Genomic DNA, 25334 nt, shown 5'->3' with positions numbered 1-25334 from the left:
TCTAGGCTCCCACGGTACTTTGTGAATAATGACATGTGAAACCAGACGTTTCACTGAGTTCTTAGAACTTTTTTTTCGTATTTTTTTCCAATAATGACATCGATGGCGCCGAAGCAAAACAATTCACGCTAAAACCGTTAAAGAACCGTCAGTCTTAGATATCGGGGTCGAGCAGGTAGCAGTAGTTCAGGTAGTTATCCGTTAAGCTTCTCGAACGGCTCGTCTTGTGGTAGCATATGTATCTAAACCAGGGCTGTCCAACATGCCGCCAGCGAACCTCTGATAGATATTTTAAGTTTATTTTATTTGTTGAAAGTATCAGCTTGTCTTTTGACTTCAGCCAAATACGTTTTACTCGTACTTACGGTTCCCATCACTGTAAATTCTGAACTGCGATTTCGGACTTAAAAGGTTCATATTTATTTACTTTACTTATATAATATTTGTCGTTTACAGTATGTATAGTATCATTTTTATTATTAAACTATTTTCTTTGCTAATTATTTTAGCTCATAATAGATAAACAACAATCAGAACTGTGGAAAAATTTAAAAATACACACAAAAGGAATCGGCCCAATGTATCCATTGTCCAAAGCAAATCTCCTGTAAGGGGTCAAACATAATTGGTTTGGGAAGACACTCCGGAATCGAGTGATATAACATGCTCGAAAAGTGCGAAGAGAATCAAAATAAGTCAGCCATCATTATCACATTACGTTAAAATAAAATCAGTTTCTGAAATTGTCGTCCGGCTAGCTACTGAAATTGGTATTTCTGTCAAAGCTATTACAAATGGTGCTTTTATATGTGAATCCATCAAACAAAAAGGTTATACACTGCCGATGAATCAATCGAATACCATGAAATTAATTAGAAATTTAAGAAGACTTTTTTTTGAATTTTAGCAAAGTAAATCATCATTAAGAGTTGGGTGTTCGCTTCAGCCTAACTATGGATGAATGGACAAGTTTACAAAATAGATGATATTGAACGACGATATTAATATCGTCGTCCATATTGAAAAAAAAGTTTCAATTTAGAAGTAGTCTTCATATCAACAATATGTGATTCTTCTGAAATCCTTTTATTGTTGAAAACCGTTTGGAAGATAATTTTTAAAACCAACATTGTGACAGAAACAACTGATGGAGCTAGCTAGCTATCGTGCCGTCGCCGACAATTTTAATGCTTTTGATGTGAATTTTTGACTTCTGAGAGGTGATAATTATTTTTGCGCTCTCCTATTGACCAAAATTCGATTTCAATATACTTTGACCGATACTCTCATATAAAAAGTAATATCAGTAAAGATAGCTATCGTATTTTTAAACATTGTGTAATATCCAAGTTCAGACAAACTATGGAGCGAAATACGACATCTGTATGTACTTCTTCTATTGCTTATTTTCCCCTTAGAGATGTGTTGGTTTAGCTTGTATTTTGGACTTGACCCAATAAAAGTTCTTAGCCGTTATAGTGCTATGCAGCGCTGTTTTCGCTAACTAGTGCTAATATAACGGTTAAACTATAATTAGTTTTAGAACTTTCATTGGGTTAGGTTTGGGTTTGAACAGCAAATAATGCAGACAAACTATGTAGCAAGTGCAAAATGCCACATTTGTTTGTGACTAGAGTTACCATATGTTATCCAAAAAGAGAATGAGTCCTCCTTTTTCAGTTAAAATATAATGTCCTTCATTAACTCTATAATGTCATCCTTTTTTGAAAATGTTTGTGCAGTATAAAAGTAACAAGACCAGCCGCCTTACTTATTGAATATTTTTTTGTATATCTATTGTAAGTATATTTGTGGTTCACACATTCTTTAATGTCTGTATTTTAAACAAACATGGAATCTGCAGAGCAAGAAGAGAACTCAATACTGGAAATTGTGAACATCTTAGAATCAATATTGCGGATGCTGTGAAATAGAATTGAAGATAAATTCGTGCCCTTGAAAGTGAAGCAGCTTGTTCTTGAATTTCAACATGTTTATAAAACATACTTGACAACATGAACCCGACAACTCTGTGCGTTTAAGTGTTTTGAATGGATGATACTTACATAATATAATAAGTACAAATATGAAGTCTTGTTTCCGTTCATTGAATTCTTGCAAAACTTAAAATGTAGACTTAATACGGAGTCAATGAATGCGATAATACTCACACAATACAATTTTAAGAGTATAGCATGCTCGGATTTTTATAGTTATTTATTAAGAAATGAAGAACTCTTGTCAAAAATAAGTAGTTCTGAAAATTAAGGACGTCGGAAGGTAAAAGATGGCCAGTCAGTGGTCATTTTTTAATGTTTTGATTTCATTAAGATTTGTAGAATTTCATTAAATGATGTGCATTTTTCTTATCTAATTCAAGGGGAGGCAACTGGACACCAAGATCACGCATTAAGCGCCTAAAAACCAACATTCGTTAAGTTATGACTAAGATATTGCCCTAAATGTACGAAAAAATAATCGAAACGGTCCAGAGGCAGCCATTTAATTGATATTATTTTTCATAATTAATGAAATACATCAAATGCTCGATTAATAAAAAAAAAATCCGAATATATCTTAAAATTTACATTATGTGGCAAAAAACATTCAAGGAAAACTTGAATAATTATATAATAGTCTTTGCACAATTATGTCAGTAATGACGAAACTGGTTGTTTTGTTGTGATTTTTTGTAATGTTAAAGTTTTTTCTTTATAATGCCATACAAAAAAAAGGTTTTTGTCTAGAGAAAATATTGATTTTAATGTATATTTAGCCATTAAAATTTATTTTATACTACCTAACTATAAAGCGGATTTTCTTTGTTTTATAATGTGTTTTGCATTAAATTATCTAGAAACTTTTTACTGTAGACAATCACCAAGTATCCAAATGATTTTGCAAAGATACATGTATATCCCATTTATTATTTTTGATAATGCTTCATAGTCGATAGTTGTATTTATTGTTAGTGTCATAAATATAGCCAATTTTTAATATAAAACAGCACATCCTGTTCTGATATTGAAGAACAAGTTGGAGATGAAACTTTTTTATCCAGCAATGACAATAATTCTACTACCGAAAAAGAAATTTTGTTATTGAGCCTAGTATTGAAAAACGTAGCATTTGGTTTCATAACATCAATAAAAAAGAAAAATTCACGAGGAATATGCAAACTTATTCGTTGGTTGACATTGAGGCATCCAAATACCTGGCCAAATTCATTACTCGATTCTCGGCTATTTTTCCATAAATTTATTGGGTACTCGAATCGGTTTCAGGTAATTTTTGTTAAATATATGCTGACACAGAGCTATAATTTATATTACATACGTATATTATAATATAAATAAAAACAGATGTAATATTCTATTGAATCAAAATATTAATGTACACACATATCGTTAAAATAAACGATGGATAATAATATATATAAAAAAACAAGAACATTATACGTTAATATTTTACTACATACGAGTACATTACTTTACATAAATTACATTACACATATAAGACTAAATATTATTTTTGAACTTAAATGTTTTGGTATATTCCATGGCTCTATTTTTTTATTAATACTCAAATTCGCATCTTCAATACAGGAATTATTTACAAAATCTACATTTAAGTAATTAATGATTCTGATACAGTTGGATTCGAATTTTATAAATCTATCAATCAGAATCAGACGAATTGCTTATTATTGTGTATGTCGGAGTATTTCTTTGTTCTATTTCGTCTAAATTATCTAATTCAGCCTTGGCGAATAATTTTGCCAAATCCAATTTAATTAATGCTTGTCTTCGCAGAGTGAGACGTTTAAACGTTTCCGCGTAACTTAAAAATAAATGATCAATGTTATCTAGTTCTAGTTTTGTTGGCATTTGTTTGAATTTGTTCGTTTTAAAATACCTAATTATTTTCTCGGAGGGATATATGATTCTCCTCCTTCTATTTCCAATATTTTTCTGTGCGCTCGGTGTGATTGGTTGTAAAGTTATTTGGTCGGTCGGTTGGACGGTTTGGTTAAAAGTTGGATGTTGAGTCTCCGTATTTGTACTTGGTTCTGTATGATCATCACTCAGAGGAGTGTTATTGGTAGTTCTCATTATTACAGAACTATCTAAAAAGTCCATCTGTTGAGCCCAAACCCAATTCTTCAATCTTCTATCTGCCTGTCTGCTCGAACCTTGCAAGAATTTTTTGTGTTTTTTATATGTGTCTCGTAAATTCCTCCATTTTTCCTTCATAGCATCACCTGAAACAATACATTTGTTTTAAATTTTCAGATTCATTGAAAACAATATCAAAAATATTATGTGGCTAAACTCAATTGTCAAATAGCGGTAGTATGTATTACTGTTATAAAAAATGATTTTCAAAAAATGACAGTAGTATATTTGAAAGGTGTGAAGTATATAATTTAGTTGTCTGAATATACCGTCTGACAAACCACTTTAAATTAGAACCGTTTCTGCTGACTAAACGTGGTTGTTGCAAATGAAAAAAAGTTTTTTACTTACCACTCTCACCTCCGATTTCATTCGAGATATCTGTCCAAGCCAACGTCTTTTTAAAATTGTTCTTATAATCACTTTGACTCACATCGTACAAAAATGATCGTTCTCTCACAGCTCCAATCAGCTTTTCAATTAAATTGTCCATTTTTAAACATACGCGAACTTGGTGCGAACACCAGCGTAATGAATTCGGTCCGCTTTCGATTCGCGTGCGGTGTGCGATGAGTCATTTAGCAGTTTCATATTTCCGATCCCCCAAGCGCGAAACGAGCGAACTTCAACTGACAGATCGACAGTTTCAAAGAACATTTGATTACACTGCGTTACTTCAAACATCAGTCATAATACGTCCATGTAGCATCTACAATAAACTATGATAATAAGTATCTGGGTGAGAATTGTCAAATACATATGTATGATAAAAATACCAAATTTCACACAAGTGAAATTATGTTCTTGGTAAAAATATACATTTTTTCATTTTAATTTGCATCGACAATATTTTCATGTTATAAGTTCAAATTTTAAAAACAGAATCACCTCAAAAATGACCATTTTTTTACTTAATAATTTATTTGGATACTAACAAAATAGATTTTTTAATATCTGGAATACTCTCCAAAATATTCATAAAACGAATTGATTGTAAACTCACATATAGAGATTTTTTCTCTTTGATAGGGTCTAATGCAGGTCTCGGCAACCTTTTTTGGCTGCGGGTCAAAATAATTAAAATGTGACTAGGTATTAAAAAAAATATTCGGGTCAGTGAATATTTTTGGTCCTAACAAGCATATATGTAGTCTAGTCGTGACATCGTAACACGTTAAAAAAAAATGATATTTGCAGAACTGAAATGGGTCACTTGAAATCACCAAACGGGTCACTTGGTGACCCGCGGGTCATAGGTTGCCGGTTGCCGAGCCCTGGTCTAATGCGATGTAATGAAGCGGTGTTGCGTCTCTATACTTTTTTTTGAAGCAATAGTCAATAAAATATTTTATTTTCAACTACAACTTAAATTCAAAGTATCGTTTCAAAACGTATAGTTATAAAGTGACCAGCTTTTTGACAATGAAAAGGAGGACACAAATAAATTGAAGAAAAAAATCATAAATAAAAGAAACATTTTATTCATTGCAATAATTCCCTATAATAAAAAATGCGTAATAAAAACACTTTATATTGTTTGGTGATGGGTGGCAATTAGACACTGTTTGAGCTTCTGCAGTAATGTTTCATTCAATTATTTTAAGTTGTTTACATAATAGAATATAATATACAGAGCGCGTCACCGTCGAGGGTTGTCGGTTGAGAGGATCCGTCGTCACGCCAGTGTTACCCAAGTGCCGCTAAGTTTTGGCTTTAATGAACCTTAATGAAAATATGTAAATAAATATAAATAGCTTTCGTCCCTATTGTTGAAAATATTAGAACACGAATTAACTCTCATATTGAATTTTGCAGCTAGAGTATCAACGTTCAACCTAGATCTCTCCTTTGTCCAAAAATTATTACCAATTAAAAAAACTCTTTTAACTGACGCATTAGTTTCAGGGCAACATAACGTAAATTGAACGAGAATAAATAAATTTTCACACGAAATATATTCATTCTTGAAATGGCTGAGTTTTTCCACACATTTTTTAAATCAATTTCAACGTGTTGATTTTCCCACTGTGCTAATTTTTCAGAAGATAAAAATAGATGCAGTCCTCTTATTTTTTAAAAAAGATAACTATCGTCTATATTAGTATCTGGCATTTATTTAGACAAAAACTCAATGCAAGATTCAATATCTTTCCAATATACTGGCGAAGAAGACAAAAAACATTTTAGCGATGGGTGGCAATCAGACACAGCTTGAGCCACTGCAGTAGTGTTTTATTGTGATTTGAAGTTGATACATGTTAGTAAATATAATATACAACCCGAGAGCAATCCGTTACGCCAGTGTTACCAGAGTGCCTTGAATGCTGCTCTCGCGCACACGCAGCATACACACATACGAAGATTTTTGGGAGTCATATTTATGTCATTAATTAACAACATAAAGAGCAAAGGGCCCTAGTTGGACTCTTGAAGAACATTAGAAGGGGTGAAATATTGTTTCTACAATTGGCCGCTATAGGTTACAAACTATCTACGATCGCTCAAATAACTTAAGAGTAACCGAGTTAAATTATTCGAGCAACTGAGGTTAGATAATTTTTTTTAATATTAAGCATGACCTTGTCGAAGGCCTTTTCAAATTTTGTATATACGATGTATATTTGAATTGTTGTTTCAGTGAAAGAAAGAACGTAAGTAACATTGGAATGGTGCAACAAAACTTGCCGAAAGTGATTAAAGATATATCAATGGATAATTATTTGAAACAATTTAGCAAGAGCTGACAATATTGCGACTGCGGCTGGTCTATAGATATTTGTACACAATTTGTCACTCTTTTTATGAATAGGGGTGACATTTGAGTCTTGAGAGCTAGAGAAAAAATTCGTTTTGTGTTAATGAATTTCTAGAACGCTTTGTTTTTGGCAATAGGAAATTATCAAACACTTAATGATCTGTCGAATAAGTTATATGTAAATACATATTTAAAATAAATAAATACGGTATGGCCGAGCGTGGAGGTGTTTGGGGCGAAAAGTCGCGCGTCTCGACGGAAGAGGCGGCCGGCTCGTCGCCGTCATGGCGCTGCCGAGCAACTACAAGCAAACTGCGATGACTATGGCCAGCCCTCAGGGCGCCCGTGCGTTTTTTCTTTACCGCATCACGCATGCAATCCGCGCGATAACTTGTACTGTGTAGATTGTAGCTTGGCTTAGAGTACGAGTAGAGCGTAACGTTCCTAGAGCGACGCAAGAGGCCGACGTTATTTTGAGTTGTTTTCTGTTTCTGTTTCATGTTGTGTATGTTCAGACATGATGACCGCTGGCCCTCCTATGGCATACAATATACTGAAAGGTAAAGCAGTACGAGCAGTACTCTCCTGGCTTTTCTTCTTTTCTATTTTGATTTATTACAAAGCCCGCACGCCTCTTCTTCTCTTCTCTTCTGTTTTCTTTTTTCGTTTTTTCGCCGCTCCCCTCCACGTGTCGTTGCGATCCGAAGGCGTTCCTAACGTTCCTATGGTTGCTTGGCCCCGCCACACAGAGCGCCTGCGAGCCGGCGGCGTCGTCGTCGGCCAGGACGTCCGGCCCGTCGTCAAGACCCTCGGCCTCGGTCTCGGCCTCGACGACAAGACCGGCCCCTTCGTCACCACGCCCCACTCGCACCCGGGATTCGTGCCGCAGAAAGTCGGAAAGGGCTCGGCCAACGTGAGTACCGTTCTTCTCAATATTTCTATTATCTCACCGCTAACTAACACTAACACTCCCTACCTAACAGGCCGCCGCCAACGCGCCCAAGCCCCCCAAGCCGCCGGAGAAGCCCCTCATGCCCTACATGAGGTACTCCAGGAAGGTGTGGGACTCGGTCAAGGCCGCCAATCCCGAACTCAAGCTGTGGGAGATCGGCCGCATCATCGGAGGCATGTGGAGAGACCTGCCCGACCAGGAGAAGACCTCCTTCATCGACGAGTACGAAGCCGAGAAGGTATACACGTTATAGCCGTTTTCGACGCGAGGATACAGGATGCGAGCGAGACTGCCTGTTTTATTATCAATTTTCAAATATCACTAGGCGCAATATAGCGAATCCATGAAGTCGTATCACGCATCGCCGGCCTATTTACAATGGATGGCGTTCAAGAATAGAGGTAAAACGCCTCCGTTTTTATTAAGGGTTTCTGTCTCTCTCCTCTGTCCTATGTCTCGCGTTTCGCATCTTGCATCTTCCTATTTAGCCTTCCGTTCTTTGGTCACGTTGCGTTACGTTTTCCAGCTGGATTATGAGAAGAGCCTGAAGGCTTATCACAATTCGCCCGCGTATCTCGCGTACATCGCCGCCAAGAACAAAGCCGCTGGTAAGCGTAAGTGTTGCGCGCCCTTGGCTTGCTTTATTTCTTTCTTTATCCTATTTAATAAATACGGACACTGGACAAAACATATTTTTCAACACATTCGCGTTCCCTCTGATTCCCTCCATTAACTGATTACTCATAAACGTACCGCTTCTTCGGAACAACATTAACGCAATAGAAGATTATGCATATTTTAAAATAACCAACAGCCAATTTTATTCTATTTTTAGATGTTTTTGTTTCTATAGACAATTGCCATATCGTTCAGCTTTTAAAAGCAATAAAATCAGCGATGGAAACACTGTTATCTAGCATTTATATTAAAAAAATTATAACAATATTACGACTTACAATGAAGTGTATCTAAACCGAATTTTGACCAATCCCTTCTCAGAAGTCAAAAATCCACGCCAAAAGCAAAAAAAATCGTGCTGTATTTTTGATTTATTGACCAAAATTCGATTTGAATAAACTTTGATCAAAAGTCTAGAAATATCTGTAAGGATAGCTATCATATTTTTTAAACATCGAAATGCAGACAAACTATGGAGCAATATGCGAGATGCGACATCTGTCTCTACTTCTTCTGCTTATTTACCCTTGAGAGATGAGTTGGCCTTGTTTGTATTTTGAACTTGACCTAATGAAAGTTCTAAAACTATAATTTGGTTTAGAAATTTCATTAGGTTAGATTTGTGATTAAACAGCAAATGGATGGTTTTCAACTATCAAATTTAGTTTCATAGACATTTTAGAGCAGAATATAATTTCACTAGCGCCTAACAGTTGAAACATATTTTCGCTAGTTAAAATATATATCTACCGGTGAAAATGTATCTGGACTTCACCAGTGAAAATATAACTTTACTGAAAAATACACATTCACTGTAACATTTATACATTGCATGTAAATATATAATGTTAAGTATGTAAATGCATATATTACTACATATGGTAAAGTTGAAATCATATAATTTTATTAGAACCTGCCAGATAAATGATATTTTTGCTGGTAAAAATATGTATCTACCGGTAAAAATGTATTTTGATAAGATTTTACTGAAATGATATTTTAAAAAAAAATTCGGGATAGATTTTTCTTTACATAATTTTTTAGGGATTACCCAAGAATTTCTGGTTTAGAATCAGGGACGGCACTTTAGATTTTTCCAGCGGGGTAAGAGGGGGGGCAAAAGTTAACCATTTAGTGGTCGTTTTTTAATACAGGCTGAAAATGTGTACGAATGTTGAATGTTCGAAGTAGAGGAATGTAAAAAAATACCAAAATTTGTGTTTTAAAATATTTATTTAACAATAATATATTAAACATATTTATGTATCAATATATTATACACAATTAAGTTAACGAGGTGTTTTTAAATGCTTTCAGGTGTTTTCTTTATAAACTTGTCAAGAGTTAGTTGAATACCACCTTTCCTTTTTCTCTTTTCTTGATAAAGAGCTGTAGAACATGCTGTGTCTTTCTTAATCGCCTTGCATACTTGAGATATACGTTCTCCATTGGGATCACATTCCTCCATGATAGTAAAAAAGTTGCCAAGGCGCATGAAGGTTTCATTCATATTATTGATTGTCAGTCTTGACGATTTTATTAGCTTCCTCATTTTCATTATGTATTTCATTTAACTCTTGTTGTTCAATTAAGCATTCATTTGACAGAGGTACTGAGTAAGATTCAATCAACTCAAAAACATCTTCATTGTTAACGTTCAGGTTAAAGAAAAATAAAAATAAAATTTGCACTTGCTTCATATTTCCTCCGGAAAAACGATATTCATATATTTTATTTTTTTAATGATCCATCAGTGGTACCAATTTCAACATTGCTAATATGTGGTGGGCGCTTATTCATGCCATAAATTCTTTAAATATGTTTCTATTTGAGCAGTATCATCACACATGTACGTTGTATATAACTGAAAAAATAAATAAAAAACATATTTGTATAATTTTAAATTTAAATAATTTTTTTATGAAATAATACCAATAAATTAAAGAGTAAGAAATAAACAAACGCAACAAAAAATATTTTATATTAATTTTATAAAAAATATTGAGAGCTTCTGAATTAATATAAAAAAAATACCACCAAAGCCATATATATAAAAAATTGTAGAATAAATTAACAAAATTTAAAACTTGAAAATTGTTAAAATGAATAATTGAATTGATACTCGATTGATATATATTACTACTTTTTCAAAAAAGTAGTAATATATATCAATTGAGATTCGCTGATTTTTTTCTACAATTTACTATACATGCTTTATAAAATAATAAATAAATAACAACAGAAATAATTATGGAAAAATACGTGAAATTTACTTACTATTCAAAGGGTTAAAAGGTTCAAAGTTTTACAGCACATTTATGTGTATAACCCGTTTTTATAGGTACCCAAAAAGCGCACGTATGTAACTCAACGCGAATGTGTTGATAAATAAAAAATGCAAATTTTTTCCATTGTCCAATCATAACTCAATTTAAAATTTAACATATTATTTTTACCAAAATTTTATATTTTTTTGCATTAATCACTAGGCAACAGCTCAACTTAAACATTTCGTTTCTCATCTACATCTTTACTGCATGCATATATATTATTTTCACCCTTTTTCTTTTCGTTTTTATCCTGATTTAAACACACACATCCTTATATTTTTGTCGCGTTGTCGACGTTATCGTCGAATCGGTGTAGACACCGACCGATCTGCGTCTCTTGTGAACGTTTGGTTTGCGACGTGTTTAGTGGTGGGCGGCTTGGAGGAGAGGGACGAGACCGGGGGAGGAGGCGGCGGCCGCTCCGGCGGAGCCAACAAAGCTCAACAGGTTCAGCAGAGCCAGCATCAGGATCGGAGGATAGATATTCAACCCGCCGAGGACGAAGAAGGTTTTGTTCACTTTCCTTTTATGATTATACATTTTTATTCATAGATTAATGCGAAATTGTTTTTTTACAGATCAAGATGACGGTTTGTCTCAAAAACACGTCGCTTACGCGAGATATTTGCGCAATCATAGACTCATTAATGAGATATTCTCCGATACCGTGGTTCCGGACGTACGTTCGGTAGTCACCACCGGGAGGATGAACGTAAATATTTGCATACAAATTAATCATTCGAAAGCGAATAACAAATTACTAATTAATTTTTAAGGTATTGAAACGACAAGTTCAATCTTTGACTATGCATCAGAAGAAACTGGAGACGGAATTGCAACAAATAGAGGAAAAGTTTGATGCTAAAAAGCGAAGATTTCAAGAAATGAGCGACGCTTTTCAAGAAGAACTCAAAAAGGTAATGTATAAATTACTTGCTGCTTACTTTAAAATTTGAAATGTGATTTTTAATTACAATATCAAATTTTGAAAACAATTCTATTAATTAAATTTATATTAAATTGAAATGTTATACATAAGAAGATTACTATTATAAATTTATTTAAATGCAGAGAACAAATGAAATATGAAATATTCTTCTGACTTCCATTTTAAAATTAATCACTTTGCACTTTGAAGGGGATCGTTAAAATGTGGCTGCTAGGTCCGCGGGTACAGTTTCCAAATTTCAGACACAGGTGTACCATGTTTCTTGATCGGCGTTATGTATGATGTATTAACCGTTGCCGATGACAAACTCGTAACGCTTTTATGATATATTATATTTCAGCATTGCAAGCCGGCAGTGGACGAAGAAGGTTTTACGCGTCTCGTGGAACGCCAGATCGAAATATTGAGACGAGGTGGCAATCCGCTGCCGACTTCCGGAGCCGTCCCAGTTGCGGCTCCTCCCGTCTCGCCTTCCGCCACGACTCAGATGCCTGAAAACGGACAACCGGCAGCTCCCACTGAAGAGGTGAATATGTGCGATTGCTAAATCGTCTTTAGATCCGTATACGATATGCGTACCGACGGCGACGTGTCTGTTTTTTATTGTGATCGTGTTTGTTTTGTGTTTCTATGCGTTTCGCAACCATAGCAGATGCTAAGCCTCCACTACATTCAGGTAAAAGAAACTGAATTAAGCTTATACTTTCCTCCCTTCAGTCGTCGGCAGTCAATATGTCGAACCGAAAAAAATGTTTCCAAATTTATCCACTGGACGCGAGGCGCAAAGCTCCAAAGATTACCGTTTCGGCTCATGCATTTTTTCAGACTGTTCGGATCTGCGGGACGGTTTGCCTAGCGTTGCTCTATTCTGATTCATTCCGAAAATATTTTGCGTGTAAAATATAGATCGTCTAAAGAATATTAGAATACTCGAATATGTTATTATTCAAAAAAACAACGCTAGGTTCACTGCACATATTGAACTACCAAATCGATTTCGCTTCGGGCCGGATAGATTACTTTTACTTATTCTCTTTTTTATGCAGCCGATGGGACAAGACAATCAGCCGCTGAAGAAAGACTTGGAAGAGGCGAACACGGCCGATAGAACCCTTAACGGAACGATAAAGGATGAAGAACCGCTAAAGGAAGAGCCGACGATAAAAGAAGAGTTGAGTTCCGACGAATCGGCTCCTCCGCCGATCAAAGAAGCGCCCGAAGAGAAGCCGCGGGAGATATCCAGCTTGAACGACGAAGTTTTGACCGAACTGCCTAAAAATATTCCAATCGAAGAAGATAACAAGAGCAGAGAGGACGAGAAAGAAAAATCGCAGCCCCCGAAGAACGAATCCGAAACGTCCAATTCTAGCGACGGCGCTAAAAGTGTTCCGTTCGATGATAAAATGGAAGAAGAACCGATTCCTCCGCCGCACGTTCCGAATCAAACTGCGCCTCCGGTGCACGAAGCGGGAATGCCGAATCCGCACGTTCCTCCGCCCGGTTCGCACATGGCTCCGAGCATGCAGCCCCATCCCATGCAACCGATGCCACATCACGGTATGACTTAATTTCTTATTTTGATATGATCCAGTAATTATTTAATAATTATGTACGTTCATAGGTATGATGCTCCCTCCTGGACCGGGACAACCGGTTGGGCCTCATCCGCAAGGAATGATGCCTCATGGAGGCGTTCCCGGCCATTACGCAGGATATCCGCCTAGACATCCGTATTACCCTCAGTATGGTCCGCCTCCACATCCTCATTATCCTCAATACGGACCGCCGCCCGGTCCATATCCTCCGGGACCTTATCAGCCGCCTTATCCGGCGCCGCCTCCGCACGAGATGTATCCTCCGCCTGAAGGACAACCGCCGCCGGCGGGACATCCCGGAATGGGTAATGAAATATTTTATATATAGATGATCTTTCCTAAGTTTTTTAAGCTAATGGATTTCGATTTATAGGTCACGGTGGACTCGGAATTCACGGCGGACAAGTTCCACACCAAGGTCCGCCTCCGCTCGGACCACCGCCGCACCTCCAACAACCGACCGTCCCTAACCTGCCTACTGGCGAAGGCCAGGCTGCTGCCGGTGGGTTTATATTTTATGTGTAAACTAGAAATAGTTGTTATTTTATAAAAAATATTGGTCAGTATTTCATATTTATTTTGACAAATCACACGAACATTGGTCACAAGAATTGCTCATGTGAATTATTTCTCGCATGAATTTGTCACAAGAAACTTGCTCACACGAAAATTGGTCATTTTATTTTACATGTCCTGTTATTTTTAAAATTAAATTACTTGGAAAATTAAATTCCACTGGTATAGTTCTCATCTTAGACAAATTAAAAGTAGGACTATTCAAGTCCTCCTCATTATTGATATTTATATCAGACTGTGAAACATTTAGAGACAAAAAACCAACATTTCGTTTTACTTCCACACTATCGTCGGCATTTGTGTCTCCTCACAATGTCTAAATCGATTGCTTGCTCATCCGCTAGCAATCAATAAACTGAATTAGGATTACTCATTCATATTCTCTATCTCATCAAAAGTGTACTTTACTAATATTGCCTAAAATGTGTAGGGTAAAATTAAAATTAATATAATATAGTGAAGTACAAAAATTGGTATTTTCCTGTTATAAGCGGTCAAATTTATTTTAAAAGCATATTTATTCATTTGTTTTATAGTTAAAATGATATTTTTTAAGTAGATTCGTTGCAAAGAGGAATGTTCACTATTCTGACCAACACTAACTCGTTGCCGCTCGTCCACACTTAACCTGTTTTATATTTTATAACGTACATAAATACGTTTTGAAATTTGAACTGGTTAGGTGTGAAAGAGCGGCAGTGAGTGAGCGTTGTTCAGAACAGTGATTTATCATTTTTATGTAATATATAAATAACTTAGAATTGAACTCCAAAATGTATCTGTATTTGCCATTTCATTCGCTTCTGATTTTATTTCTTCGTATGAATTTTGTAATTTATACAATTTAATATCAGAAAGCTTCGTCTAAAATATGATCTTGTCTCTGCAAGGTTTTTAAGCATAAATACGAAGTTATCATTTTAAAAAAAATGTTTAGATTGCTTTTTCTCCTTTTTCTATTTTTGTCAGTTTTAGATTTATTTCCATCAATGCCTTTATTATATTAGTAAAACGAAGCTTCACTGCCAATATTGGTTGAACTCTACTCGATTAACCAGTAGGATTCAGTTTTTTTAAAGAAACTTCTTATTCTATGGAAAATTTAAGACAATTGGTTAATAATACTGATAACTAAATTTAAATTATGACTGACGCAATGCATAAAGGACAACATATATATATATATGAATGTGTGACTGGTTGTTTGCTTATACTAAATTTTATAATTTTTTCAGATTCCCGAATAGAACCGGTGCCGCCTGCAGAGAAGAAGAAAGAGTGACGAAGGCGAAAACCTTAATTTTTTGTTTCACTTTACTTTTATATAATTTGGTGTTCAATATTTTTTTTTGCAGTGAAGTTTTCATATCTTCACCGATTTTTATACCAGACATTCGAGTGTTTTAAAGTGACTGTTGATGTGACGATTATTTTTAAGTGTGATTAAAAATGTAATTAAACATTTACAGTAAAGAAGAGCTGTATTATATTTCGGCTTGTGCGTTGTTAGTGATATAATTATATAGCGATGTATGTGATGATAATAAAGATCTAGATTATGTATCAAATTAATTATGCATTAAAGTTATCGAAAGAATAAACATTTTATAAAATTCTTTATTTATTAGTATGTTTTGAAAAGTTTATAATGATCGGTTTTCCTTTCACCACGCTTCCGTTTACTTCTTTCAGTGCGATCGAAGAGGCTGCTATCGCTGCAAAAGAGAAGTTTAAAGTAAATAAATATTTTTATACAAACTAAATTGACCAATCCAGTATGGTAGTAATAGATTCCTAGAACAACTGGAACATAGAAAATCGTTTCGTACTCACTATCAAAGGTGACGAACGCTTGACCTTTCATTTTTCCGGACATCACTCTAATGCTCGTGTATCCTCTATCGTAAAAAAGTTTTTCAAGATCTTTTTCTTCAATATGGTTTGATAAATTTTTTAAAAATAAAACCTAAAATAATAAAGAATAATTAATGATCTATACAGACAAGACTAGATTATTTATTTGGTATGACACTCAAAAGTTGTTGATTAGACATATACAATGTTTTAACCCTGAATTATGTATAAAAACTGAAACCTGTAACAGATAGAATTATAGAGGTGGAAATAATGCCATCCAGAAGATCGTCAGTTTAAATTGGGCACCTAAATGCTATTGTTACACCATGGAGCAGCAAGGCGAAAAGTATGACGCGCGCAACCTAAAGGAATGGCTAAGAGAGGGGGCGAGCGTCATGGTCAGAGGGTGGCAGGGTGGAATAGACTGGCGCTCGCCGTAGAAGACGGACTTTATTTCGGCATTGCGGCTTAAGCGACAGACTTACGACGAAACTAGACGAAAATTAACGTCGTAGGAGCTGAAACGTCGCTTAGTGGGCAGACCAATCTTGGCGTCGTATTGCAGCACAGCTGTGACTGAATTGCATACCGATGCCAGTAAATTGGACAGGAGACGGGCGAGCTGAAGGTTATTTCGTATTTTAGTCGAGCTACAACAAAAGCTGAATCCATGTATCACAGCTATGAACTGGAGACGTTAGCTGTGGTAGAATCTGTAAAGAGATTTAGGGTGTATTTGTTGGGTATACATTTCAAAGTGATTACTGATTGCTCGGCAGTTAGGGCTACTTTGCTGAAACGAGATTTAGTGCCTCGTATAGCTAGATGGTAGTTAGTCATTCAAGAGTACGATATGGAGGTTGAATATCGTCCCGGGGAGAAGATGCGACATGTGGATGCCTTGAGTCGGAATCCTACAACTGTCAATCTGATCGACGGTACTTAGGCAGATTGGTTTTTATTAGTACAGTTGCAGGACGAAAAAGCTCAGGAGATTATCAGAGCATTAGAGCATCGACAAGCTGACACGCATAATAGGAAGGAATTTATAGTAAAGGACGGTCGACTATATCGTAAGACCGCTCTCGGAGACCGTCTTTATGTTCCTGCAATGGCAAAGTTCAATCTCTTGCGTAAGCATCATGATGAGATTGGCCACCCGGGGTTTGAGAGATGCTTATCACTAATTAATGGAACTTATTGGTTTCCTAGGATGAGAAGGTTTGTGCGCAAATATACAGCAGCATGTCTGAATTGTGCATATGCTAAGGGTGATTATGGGCGCAGAGAAGGATTTTTGCATCCTTATGAGAAGCAAGCGGTTCCTTTCGATACAGTGCACATAGATCATTTAGGACCCTTTGTGAAAAGTGTGAAGCGAAATAGTTATCTGTTAATGATAGTAGATGGTTTCACAAAATATACCATTGTGAAACCCACATGCACCCTGAGTTCAGCTGAAGTGATTGAAAATCTACGATGGGTGTTTGCAGAATTTGGTTATCCGCGGCGTATTGTTTCTGACCAGGGCTTAGCATTTACTAGTAGAGCGTTTATTAATTTTTTGCAGGAGAAGGAGGTTAAACATGTCATGAATGCTGTAGCGACTCCGGAAGTGCGGAAGCTAGATGGGATGAACAACTACCTGAGATAGTGTGGGGCATTAATCACACCATTAATTCCAGCACTAGGTTTTCACCAGCAGATCTGATGTTCTCTTACCAGAGCGGACGACTAGCAGGATTATCAACAGGAGATACCACTGCTGAGGCGGGACGAGAATGATTGCAATCAAATCGACTGAAAGCGGCTGAAACTCTGCGAAGCACAGCATCTAATATGAAAGCGAGATATGACAAACGAAGGAAGGCTGCAACAAAGTATAAGCCGGGAGAGTTGGTTCTATGGCGTCAAGCAGCTACAGCTCCAGGAAAAAAGGGTATCAATCGAAAGGTGGCCAACAAGTTTGACGGTCCTTACAAAATTTTTAAGAATTTAGGTAACGACAGGTATCAAATTGTTGCACTCAAAAGTGTTAGAGGATACAAACGGTTCAAAGCCACCGTGGCGGTTGATGCCCTGCGACGTTACCAGAGCGGAGCTTTCCATACAGGAGATTCGTCTGGAGGAGATTCGATTGATTCAGAGATCAATAAGTCTGGGAGAAAGGATCTGATTGATCTGTTGGAAAGTTAAACTCTGACATCAGACTAGTCGGATGATAGGAGTGTATGGTGCTGGTTGAAAAGAGGGAGTAATTAGGTATTCTATTAATGTAGACATTAATTATTTCAGGATGGCCGATTGTTACACCACGAAGCAGCAAGGCGAAAAGTGTGACGCGCGCAACCCAAAGGAATGGCTAAGGGAGGGGGCGAGCGTCATGGTCAGAGGGTGGCAGAATGGAATAGACGCGCTCGCCGTAGAAGACGGACGTTATTTCGGCACTGCGGCTTAAGCGACAGACTTACGACGAAACTAGACGAAACTTAACGTCTAACACTATTTTGATATGGTAACTTTATATAATTTAATGGTGAAAATCACTAATTTATTGAACCATAATATTTAAAAAAAATATGGCATAAATAGGTGGTCACCACATATTAGCGAGATAAAATATCAGCTGCGGTCAATGGGTTAAAAAAACTATATAAGAAAACCTGATGACTCAACTAATTACCTTCGCTGGAACTCCAGGATCATAGTGTTTAAATTTAGGAATCGATTTAATGTCTTCTAAATTCAACTTGGTGCCATTTACGAATCTACTTTCCGATTCGATGGATTCTTTATAGCTTTCCTTATTCGTTAGTAACTTGACAATCTTATTGTTTCTTATAGTATACGTTGCCTTCTCTGAGCATCCAATTTGTCTATTCGAAGCACTTTTACATAAATTGTTCTTATCAACATTCCCACTGTCCCATACTTTCTTATCCCATTTTGAGTTAGGATCGTCTGTAGTTTCAACAATCTTTTTTTCTATTTGTTTCATAAAATTGTTATAAATTTGATCATTGCCGGTTTTAGAACTGCTTTGACTACCGTCTACAGTCGGTTCCGGCAATAAAGCTTCTTTATTCAATTTTCTTTCCATTCTTCTCATTAATTTTCTTCGTTTATTCACTGTTGGATATTGACCAACTTCTAGGTGTCCAAATATATCCTCTTTGATCTCGTTTAATCGATAGATTGGATCTATGCTTACGATAGTTTCTGCTTTTAGGTCTGATTCTGTTGTTTTTTTTATTCTACGATCAATATCTGAAATTCTATTTAAAAGACTAGTTTTCTCATGGTTTTTATAAACACTTTCCAGGTGTTCCGTTCCTTTTTGATAGTCGTTGTATATTTTGATCTCTTCTTCGGATAATCCGCAGCGTTTTAATTCTTCTAAAGACTTCAATTTAACTTCGCTTTGTGTGAATTGTTCTAAAGAAACAACACCAGATGCGATCGGAGCGTTAGACTGAACGGAACCGCTGATGAACGACATTGGAGAAACACTGGAAAAGCTTAATCGGTATTAGTTATGGTTAAATTATGATTTATTTTATTCAAAAACATACTTTTTAGAATCCATGTTATATCCTCATACAAGCAACTGTCAAACATGACAGTTTTATTCGTCGACGAAATTGGTCTTAACACGATTAATTTTGAGTAGTAGAGCAATGAATATTTTACAGATATTACTATTAGCATTTCACGTTAATAAAGATAATATATTTTTTAACATATACTTTTTTTAATATTTTTAAATAAAAAACTGTTTTTATAAATATTTATATAAAAAATGAGTACTTGTTAATTATATGGAGGCCACGCTCAGAAACCAGATTGTTATGAATATTTTTGGCTTCAACGTCTACGAATGTGGCCAATAACGGTTTGCTACATAAATACGTTTTAAAATCTAAAATTGTTTTTATCGATATGCGTGTGTTTATTTCCCAAGCATTGAGTAAAAATCGCAATTAACCGTATATCAATGGCGTCGATAACGATGACAAATGGTTAATTGCGACTTTTAACAAATGTTTGGGAAATAAACACGCGTACGGCGATAACAAACTAAATTTTAAGCTCTAAAATGTATTTATATAGCAAAACGTTGTTGGTCACTTTCACATACGTTAGGGGCAAAAATAGAACAAGTGTTCATAATCATTGGTTTTTGAGCGTAGCGCCGATATTCTTAAAAGTGCAAAAAAAACTTTATTTTAACATTTTTTAATATAAATATTTGCTTTTATAAAAATAATAATAAGAATATATAAGGCAATATATTTTGCTCACTGACATTTAATATTGAAAAAAATATGTATCATAATATATTGAAGTTAACTTTAGTGCAGAGGCGTACCTAGAATATTTGCCGCTTGGGGACGTCAAACTAATCAAATGGCGCTCACCCGCATTTTATATATATTTCTCAATTTTCAAATACATATTTCAAATGGTAATATATACTGTATATACTGTTGTGGCTCTGGCACGAATGATCCTTTCCACGGGTAATTTGGCGAAGAAGGAATTCTTTATAAAAATATCTATCGACGAGTCACCTCTTATCTTGCCGCGCATAGGGTTGCAATGATAATTATAATCTTCAACGTGGAAATATGATGTTAATAAACCTCGATATTCCGATTCGATGGAATGGAGTGATTATGATGACGTAATCATGCGCATTTAAAGCGATCCGTTTTAGGTAAATTAAAGTTATATAGATAGTTCAATGTTTCATAAGCCAATCTGGTCTTGGTTGTTCAAATGGTCTTATAAAGCTCACTACAAAAATACTTTTAAGAATTTTATTAGTTTACCTTTTAAGTCTTCTAGGCGGTCGGTAGTAAAAGAGCTTTCAAACACTGCTGTGCGTATAAACGTCGACGGCTTTTCAAGGCGAATAGTATAAACTGTCCTTTTTACTATATTCATAAATAAACAAATGGTATGTATATATATACATATGTATTACTCGTGTGAAGTTGACTCAAAGTATCAAATTTGTATTATGATAGTTTTTAAAATAAATCTTATCATAGTATCAGATTAAATTTATTATAAAATTTTTATGCTGCACATTGGTCCGATAGACCATTAACAGATAAAAATATGAATTATTATAATAAAGGTTATAACAACGATCCATCCGTATAAACATGATGAAGTATTTAGTCAATTTCGAACATACTTCTCCAATGCTTTTTATTGCGTATCGGTATTTGAATTATATTTCAATTTATAGTCGTAAATTTAATATAAACTATTTGCTGGAAATGTATTCATTTTATAGTGAGAGTCAGAATATACGTAATAGCAATTTGTATCTGTGTCATTAGTATATTCAGATAAACTTTTAGAGTGAACTAATAAATATTTATGGTAACCCATTTATAGTTTGCAATTTAGAATTTATTTTGTTTTGTTACTGTGAGTTTTTTCACAGGTGTTTTAAATGTGTCGTTATAGCTTCTCAATTTAATTAATATTATTATCTGTTCTTATATTCCAGTGCCTCTTCTTTAGGAGCGTTGGGATACGATTTGCTGAGTTCTCACAGAAAATTGTACGTCGTTAAGCATTTCTTTCAACTATTAAAGGGTGCTGCGGAAAAACGGCGACGGCACAATTTCATTGCTTTTGACGTGGATTTTTGACTTCTGAAAAGAAATAATTGTTTTTTTGCGCTCTCCTATTGGTCAAAATTTGGTTTAGATACGCTTCATTCGATCTCCACTTATTGTAAGTCGTAATATTGTTATATAAAGTCCATTAAATAACTGAGAGTTTCCTCTGCGATGGCGATGGAATAATTTTATTGCTTGTGACCAAAAAATCATTTATTAAAATACTACGAATCCTAATGAAACGGAAATTTTGACTTGCCAACTTTTGTCTCTGATATAAATAAATTAAATTAATAAGAGATTTTATAAAACGTAATATTGATTGTATTTATTAAGAATATATGGATTCAACTTAAGTACTTACATAAGCGTTGAAAATATTAAGACCAATTTAAACAAAAGTATGCTTTAAGATAATCGATGTATGAATTAATTAAGCGTTTCAGAATATTAAAGGCGAACGAACATTAACCCATAACCAGCTAAAAATTTAGCAAAACGTAAATAAATAAAGAGTCTTAATAAGACTAACTTTTTGAACCCTTTATAAAGTGTGAGTGGCGCAATAACTCATTATTTGTTGAGTTTGCACTTTATATTTTTAAGGTATCTATTTGGCATAGAAAAATTATATCTTATTTTATAAACATTTAGGAATTTATTTATATTATCATGCGCATAATGACATTGTTCTTCTACCCTTTGGTGACCATTTGAACTGTTTTTATTTTAAAGCGTGAACAGTTTTCGTTGGTTTGTCCAAGAAGCAGCTCTACCGAAATCACAGCCGACAATAATACAACTCGACACTCATACTATCTGATTTCTATGACCTGCCATTTCAATTTGTGCTCTTGATTTCACATTTTTAAATATATGCATATTTTGAATTTATATTATTGCTTTTATTGGAAGTTCATTATGTACAAAATTGTGTCAAAATGATTTTTTAATATCATCATGACGTTAATTATTGGTAATCCGGTGACATAAATTGGTTGTTGATTATCTGACGGACGAGTTATTTTTGTGTAGCGCTATAAAAACTGGCAGTAAATTTAGAGACGCAGTCCCTGGCTGCATATCTCAGTAGAGTTGAAGTAGCCTCTGGGTGTGTTAAACCGAGAAACGAAACCCTGAAGGCGCTTGAAAACATATGTTGGATGATTTCATTTCTATTATAATTTATAGTAGTGCGACTAGTTTTTGGCTGTTAAAGCTATAATGTTATGTGCAGCGGAGTATGTGTTTTTATTAGCAAAATATCATAGATAAGCACACACATATTGTAATTTATATTAAATTGCACCTGAAAAGGGCGCGTTTGATATTTAAATGAAAATTTCATTTATAAAATCAATGTTTACATTCTACAAATAAATTTTAAAATATTAACTAATTATACATTTATAGTTAATATCCTTACATCCACGATTTTATGAAACATTTATATGGAAAATATATTTTTTATCGTCTCATGTTCAATATTTATTATCAAACAAACATGTTTGTTCGTGGATATTTTTGTATAACCAAATGTACGAGGGTAGGTCAATAAGTGCTTACAAAACAATAGAAAAACACCTTATTTTGGATTGATTCATTTTTATTTCTAAACATCGTCTCCTTTTGCTCGACATAGCTTCGCTCAGCGTTTTTCCAACTTTTTCAAGCCATCAAAAAAAGTAAGATTTCAGCGATGACCTTTTTGTCCGACGTGAATCTTTTTCCGGCGAGTCATTTCTTCAAGTTTGGAAACAGACAAAAGTCCCTGAAGGTCAAATCTAGTGAATACAATTCAATTCAATCCAAAAAATTGCCGGCGATTTCACTGTCTTCGCTTTTTTTGGAGTTGGATAATTTTTAGAAACCCGCTATTTCGACTGTTCCTTTGTGTTGAACTCATGTTTCATCAATGGTTATGTATTGAAGCAGAAATGATATGCTTGTGGCCTCAACAAGTTCGCGCACTTTGACTCGTCGATCACTCAAGACAATATCGTGGATTATGTCGATCATTTCTGGCGTAGTCACCTCAAGTGGACGTCCCGAACTATTAAAACACATTCACTTAATTGTAAACAGTTTAAACGTTGGTGCAGATGTGCCATAAACTACATCCAACTCAGCTTTGATTTCTTTCGGCGTTTTTCCTTTCAAATGAAAGTGTTCAATCACTACACGATACTCGTTTTTTCCATTGTTCGAAAATAACAAAGGTTGTTTGCTTAGATCGATTGTAAAAATGAAAGGAGGCGATGGAAAAACTGACAATTTGACAGCAGTCTATCGAAAGATGATATTTTTAAAAAATAAACTTGTTTCGATATTAATAGCGCCATTTATTAGATTTTCCAAGAATTTATTGACCTACCATTGTAATAAAGTGATAATAAACTTATTTACATAAATTACATATGTAATAAAGAATTTGATTTCGGATTTCGTAGCTAGATAAGGTTTAAAGTAATAAGAAGAGGTTGCTTTCTTGGTTTTGGTAACATTTAAAATGAATATAAAATAGTAAGAGCTTTCAATGATTTTTAGAAACATTATATATATTTCTTTATATAGTTTCTAACATGGAATAAAAGTAAATTAAAACAAGCTACTTCTTATATAATACGAAAATATAGCTAGAGCATACATATTTATTATTTGTCGAGAAAGAAAACAAAGTGCAGGGGTCGACCATTATTTACCATAAGCTTAGGTTGTACTGTAGTCTCCATTTTGTAAATTAATTTGCAACCATATTTAAAACGCATTTATATTTTATTTGTCCTTCGAGAACGATCGGGAATGTCAGACGTTTATTTATCGGCGCCCTTTCGTGTCCTTTTAATTACAATTTAATCCATCTGTTTGACCAATATAGGACACGATCGTTTTATTAATGCTTCCAATTTCATTGTACGATTGCAGAGCGGAGAGTTCTCAGAAATATTCGATTAAAACGTATTTTAAATTTTAGAAGAAGACAATTTTGCCGAGGCTGACGATGCATATACCTATCCTGCTTCAGGAAATTGAAAACGTGCCTATTTCCCAGGTGCGATTTTCATTCTAAAGATAATGTACACAACACTTTTGTGGGATATGCTTAAAATAATTACACTCGGCTATTAAATATTTCCGGGAAAATCCCAACGCGAATTCAACATGTCAATTTTATATAAATTCATTAGAATATTTACTTTAAATATTTTTTTAAAATTGAAAATGTAATATGTAAATTCCATAATTAAATTACACTTTACTATTGTTTAGTAAAGGAGCTTAGATAAATTAAAAGCATAGTTTTTACAGCCAGGATATTATTTTTCAATTCTGCTTTAAAGATATAATAAAAACACATATTGAGAAGGTGGAAGGGTCCTCTCTGATATGAAAAGTTGTATTGATAAAGTAGCTCATTAATTTGTGTTTAATGTATATAAGAAAACCATAAAAGTTCATATACCATTATTTTTTTTCTTTGAATTTAATGTTTTTATTAATTAAAATTATTTAGAATATCGATCGAACGACATAAATCGTTAAACTTAGTAAAATCCTTTCTATTCTCTTTTATTTCTAAAAATAAGATGATATTCTACTTTAATTCCCATACTTGGTAAAAAACATATTCTAGGCTAATATGCCTGTATGTTCATATTCAATATTATATAAAAATGATACAAATTGGCAAAGTTAGGCTTCTAATATTATTTAATTTTAAATCTTTTCTACATACAGCCTCCTAGTGAATTATAGCATGCAAACATATTTTTTTATTTGGATCGATCGATTTGACTTGCTCACCGATTCTTTTCACAAACCCGATAT

The 25334-nt window shown here is 34.6% G+C and overlaps 3 protein-coding genes and 1 long non-coding RNA gene across 22 annotated transcripts; 2 read left to right on the top strand and 2 right to left on the bottom strand.

Moving 5' to 3' along the window:
• Positions 1-69: 69 nt before the first annotated feature.
• On the top strand, positions 70-610 carry LOC148237198 (uncharacterized). Its single transcript, XR_015808998.1, has 3 exons — positions 70-190; positions 341-411; positions 510-610. It is a non-coding gene; the product is annotated as an uncharacterized LOC148237198 (long non-coding RNA).
• A 2842-nt stretch (positions 611-3452) lies between these two features.
• On the bottom strand, positions 3453-5309 carry LOC148237197 (uncharacterized). 2 transcript variants are annotated; one of them, XM_088182368.1, is made up of 3 exons: positions 5179-5309; positions 4527-4884; positions 3453-4261 (listed from the first exon to the last, which is right to left on the bottom strand). In XM_088182368.1, exons 2-3 carry the CDS (start codon positions 4666-4668, stop codon positions 3678-3680), a joined length of 726 nt encoding a protein of 241 aa, XP_088038494.1. In that variant the 5' UTR covers positions 4669-4884; positions 5179-5309; the 3' UTR covers positions 3453-3677. The 2 variants fall into 2 exon arrangements, with proteins under 2 accessions (XP_088038494.1, XP_088038495.1); XM_088182369.1 differs by lacking the exon at positions 5179-5309 and having other exon boundaries at positions 3453-3840; positions 3916-4261.
• Positions 5310-7167: 1858 nt separating this feature from the next.
• Positions 7168-15630, top strand: Bap111 (Brahma associated protein 111kD). Of its 18 annotated transcripts, none has more exons than XM_088182324.1 (14): positions 7168-7275; positions 7446-7490; positions 7680-7843; positions 7914-8120; positions 8409-8490; positions 11258-11398; positions 11469-11602; positions 11667-11807; positions 12180-12365; positions 12489-12515; positions 12886-13396; positions 13461-13739; positions 13808-13936; positions 15246-15630. In XM_088182324.1, the coding sequence occupies exons 1-14, from the start codon at positions 7215-7217 to the stop codon at positions 15290-15292; spliced, it is 2154 nt and encodes a 717-aa protein (XP_088038450.1). In that variant the 5' UTR covers positions 7168-7214; the 3' UTR covers positions 15293-15630. The 18 variants fall into 18 exon arrangements, with proteins under 18 accessions (XP_088038450.1, XP_088038449.1, XP_088038451.1 ...); XM_088182323.1 differs by having other exon boundaries at positions 8409-8496; XM_088182325.1 differs by lacking the exon at positions 8409-8490 and adding an exon at positions 8208-8283.
• On the bottom strand, positions 15614-19519 carry LOC148237195 (uncharacterized). The gene is made up of 4 exons (XM_088182336.1): positions 19440-19519; positions 18551-19376; positions 15844-15976; positions 15614-15725 (listed from the first exon to the last, which is right to left on the bottom strand). Exons 1-4 carry the CDS (start codon positions 19451-19453, stop codon positions 15628-15630), a joined length of 1071 nt encoding a protein of 356 aa, XP_088038462.1. The 5' UTR covers positions 19454-19519; the 3' UTR covers positions 15614-15627.
• Between the last annotated feature and the right edge of the window lie 5815 nt (positions 19520-25334).

Source organism: Plectrocnemia conspersa, unplaced genomic scaffold (genome assembly GCF_051122295.1).
Source record: "Plectrocnemia conspersa isolate PC_06_02 unplaced genomic scaffold, ASM5112229v1 ptg000003l, whole genome shotgun sequence".
Lineage (NCBI taxonomy): Eukaryota > Metazoa > Arthropoda > Insecta > Trichoptera > Polycentropodidae > Plectrocnemia > Plectrocnemia conspersa.
Note: the sequence above shows the minus strand (reverse complement) of the source record. Positions and strands in the feature narration are given on the sequence as shown.

Excerpts from the sequence above, each read along its gene's own strand:
- LOC148237197 (XM_088182368.1), bottom strand. The coding sequence starts at position 4,668 with ATGGACAATTTAATTGAAAAGCTGATTGGAGCTGTGAGAGAACGATCA. Across the intron at positions 4,262-4,526 it reads TGAAATCGGAGGTGAGAGTG|GTGATGCTATGAAGGAAAAA; the intron begins GTAAGTAAAAAA and ends GTATTGTTTCAG.
- Bap111 (XM_088182316.1), top strand. The coding sequence starts at position 7,215 with ATGGCGCTGCCGAGCAACTACAAGCAAACTGCGATGACTATGGCCAGC. Across the intron at positions 7,276-7,445 it reads GGCCAGCCCTCAGGGCGCCC|ACATGATGACCGCTGGCCCT; the intron begins GTGCGTTTTTTC and ends GTGTATGTTCAG. Across the intron at positions 13,397-13,460 it reads GCAACCGATGCCACATCACG|GTATGATGCTCCCTCCTGGA; the intron begins GTATGACTTAAT and ends GTACGTTCATAG.
- LOC148237195 (XM_088182336.1), bottom strand. Across the intron at positions 15,977-18,550 it reads ATCCTGGAGTTCCAGCGAAG|GTTTTATTTTTAAAAAATTT; the intron begins GTAATTAGTTGA and ends TTATTATTTTAG. Across the intron at positions 15,726-15,843 it reads AGCGTTCGTCACCTTTGATA|CGATAGCAGCCTCTTCGATC; the intron begins GTGAGTACGAAA and ends TCTCTTTTGCAG.